The 2,147-nt window shown below is 39.5% G+C and overlaps 1 protein-coding gene across 1 annotated transcript in view; it reads left to right on the plus strand.

Annotated features, from left to right (window-relative positions):
- The window catches only part of CRHBP (corticotropin releasing hormone binding protein), an 8,964-nt gene extending 7,930 nt beyond the window's left edge, over positions 1 to 1,034 (plus strand). Inside the window, exon 7 of the mRNA XM_008640911.2 lies at positions 314 to 1,034. Within this exon, the coding sequence (XP_008639133.1) occupies positions 314 to 471 (158 nt within the window). The 3' untranslated portion in view covers positions 472 to 1,034. The remainder of the gene's footprint in view (positions 1 to 313) is intronic.
- Positions 1,035 to 2,147: the final 1,113 nt, after the last annotated feature.

Raw genomic sequence — 2,147 nt, forward strand, 5'->3', positions numbered from 1 at the left:
TCCAGGAAAGAGTCCCGTTGCCCTTACCCATCACTCATGGTATCTAACAGTAGCACATAGATGTGGAGTGGCATTTGCATGAGGGAAGGACACTTGATTAAATACTCAAGCGTTGTAAAGCAAAAGTAACAAACACAGAGGTTGATCAGCAGTATCACCACCAGCAGGTCATTACTACATGCAAATTTGCTTTATTTCCAAAATTGCATGTATCGGTGCTTTATAATTCCCATCATTATATATCTCTTTTCCCTTACTCTCTTTCATATAAATGTATCTTTATATCTCCTTTATATCTCTTTTCCCTAATTAGCCCAAATGAAGATTGGCTGTGACAACACAGTGCTGCGAATGGTCTCCAGCGGCAAACATATCAACCGTGTGACAATTGAGTATCACCAACTTGATCTGCAGGAAACAGAAACAAGAAAGGAGAACAGCATTGAGGAATTCTGCTTTCCTAGCATCTGAGAAACCAGGACATACATCTTCACATAGCTAGTAAGGTTCTATAATAACATATTTTTTCCTTTAACTAGCTGGTGGTGTTGAGCCTTTCTATAAGTATTTTTTTTTTTCATATAAATCAGTCATTCCCATGAGCAAGCAGGAAAAAGCAACAAATGTATTCATCTTTGTTATTATCATTACATTCTTTCTGCAATGTTTTAGTTCATTTATCATATCCAAAATCAGTAGCAAGAATAGAAGGGTATGTTTCCTGTATAAATATTATTAGGAAAATAGACAAAAACACTAGTCTGGGGATATATGAAACCCACAATAAATATAAACTTCATGCAGCAGCTTTATCCTTTTATATCAAGTATAAACAAACAAACAAAAAAAGATGGTGAAATACGCTTCCAGTTTTGTAAGAGGAAGCAACATTAGTGTGCGTAAAAACTACTGGTTTATTTATGACTATAAATGTACTATTTATTTCTAATGACATGTTTTTAATAAAAATTTATAGCATGAGACTTCCTTACACAAATCCAAACATAAATAAACACATTCAAACAGTTGGCAAACAGTTCTTATGTTGTATTTTTTCTGAAGAAATCTTTTAACATACTGATTAAAATTCCTGAGTCTTGTTCAGTTCTCTGGAAATTAAAATTCTGAATACATGTTGCTGAAAAACCATGAACTATTATGAGCAAAAATTTGGCTTATCTAGGTTGCTTATACCTGCACATAGAATAAGTTTCAGCAGTACACTTACTGGTACCTTCCCTCCTTCAGATTTTTTGGTCAGGTGTCCTGCTGACCCGTGAAGGCCAAGATACAAAAATATAGATTCATTTTTTCCAGGCCTTTGCTATCCCAGAAAAGGAGTGTCAGCCTTGAAGAGCTCTGGGAAGCACAAGCTCAGCAGAGGACCAGAGCTGTGTTTTAGCTCTGAGAACAAGAGCTGATTGGTATGTTTTCTGGGAGTGATACCTGGCAGTAACAAGAGCAAACTGTTCTTCCTCCAGGGCTCAATTAATGGTGAAACCTAATTAATCCAGCTGCATTCCTGAAATCTTTCACTCTAAATTATGGCTCTTAATCTCACAGTCATTCACACAAAATCAAGTGTCTTGATTATTCAGCAGCTCTGCAGTTAATCTCCCTGACTGAAGTGGGTGAAAACCACAGGGTGCCTCAGACTCTCCCCATTTTTCGTTTTGGAAGCCCTGATTTTGTAACTGACTCATGAACAGATGGATGTGTTTAGCAGACTGGTCAGACCCAGGTGAGCGTATCCATCCTGTAGGGCTGTGTTTATGGAAAAAGTGGGGATTGTGGGAATGTTTCACTTTGTTCCAAAGAAAACAGACAAAAGTTCTGCTGGCTGCTCCACAGCATGAAGCAGCCCTGACTCAGGTCTCTGAGTGGGGGGTCCTTGGCCACTACATCCCTGCTCCAGCCTTATGCAAACCACTGTGGGCTTTCTGAGCCCTGCTGAAGTGCTAGCAGTGTTGGTGTCACCACCCAGTATCAGAAACATCAAGTCCTAGAATCTGAAAATCATAGAATGGCCTGAGTTGGAAGGGACCTTAAACCTCATCTAGTTCCAGCCCCCCTGCTCTGGGCAGGAACACATTTCACTGGACCAGGTTGCCCAGAGCTCTGTCCAGCCTGGCCTTGAATACTTCCAG

Source organism: Corvus brachyrhynchos, unplaced genomic scaffold (genome assembly GCF_000691975.1).
Source record: "Corvus brachyrhynchos isolate BGI_N302 unplaced genomic scaffold, ASM69197v1 scaffold8, whole genome shotgun sequence".
Lineage (NCBI taxonomy): Eukaryota > Metazoa > Chordata > Aves > Passeriformes > Corvidae > Corvus > Corvus brachyrhynchos.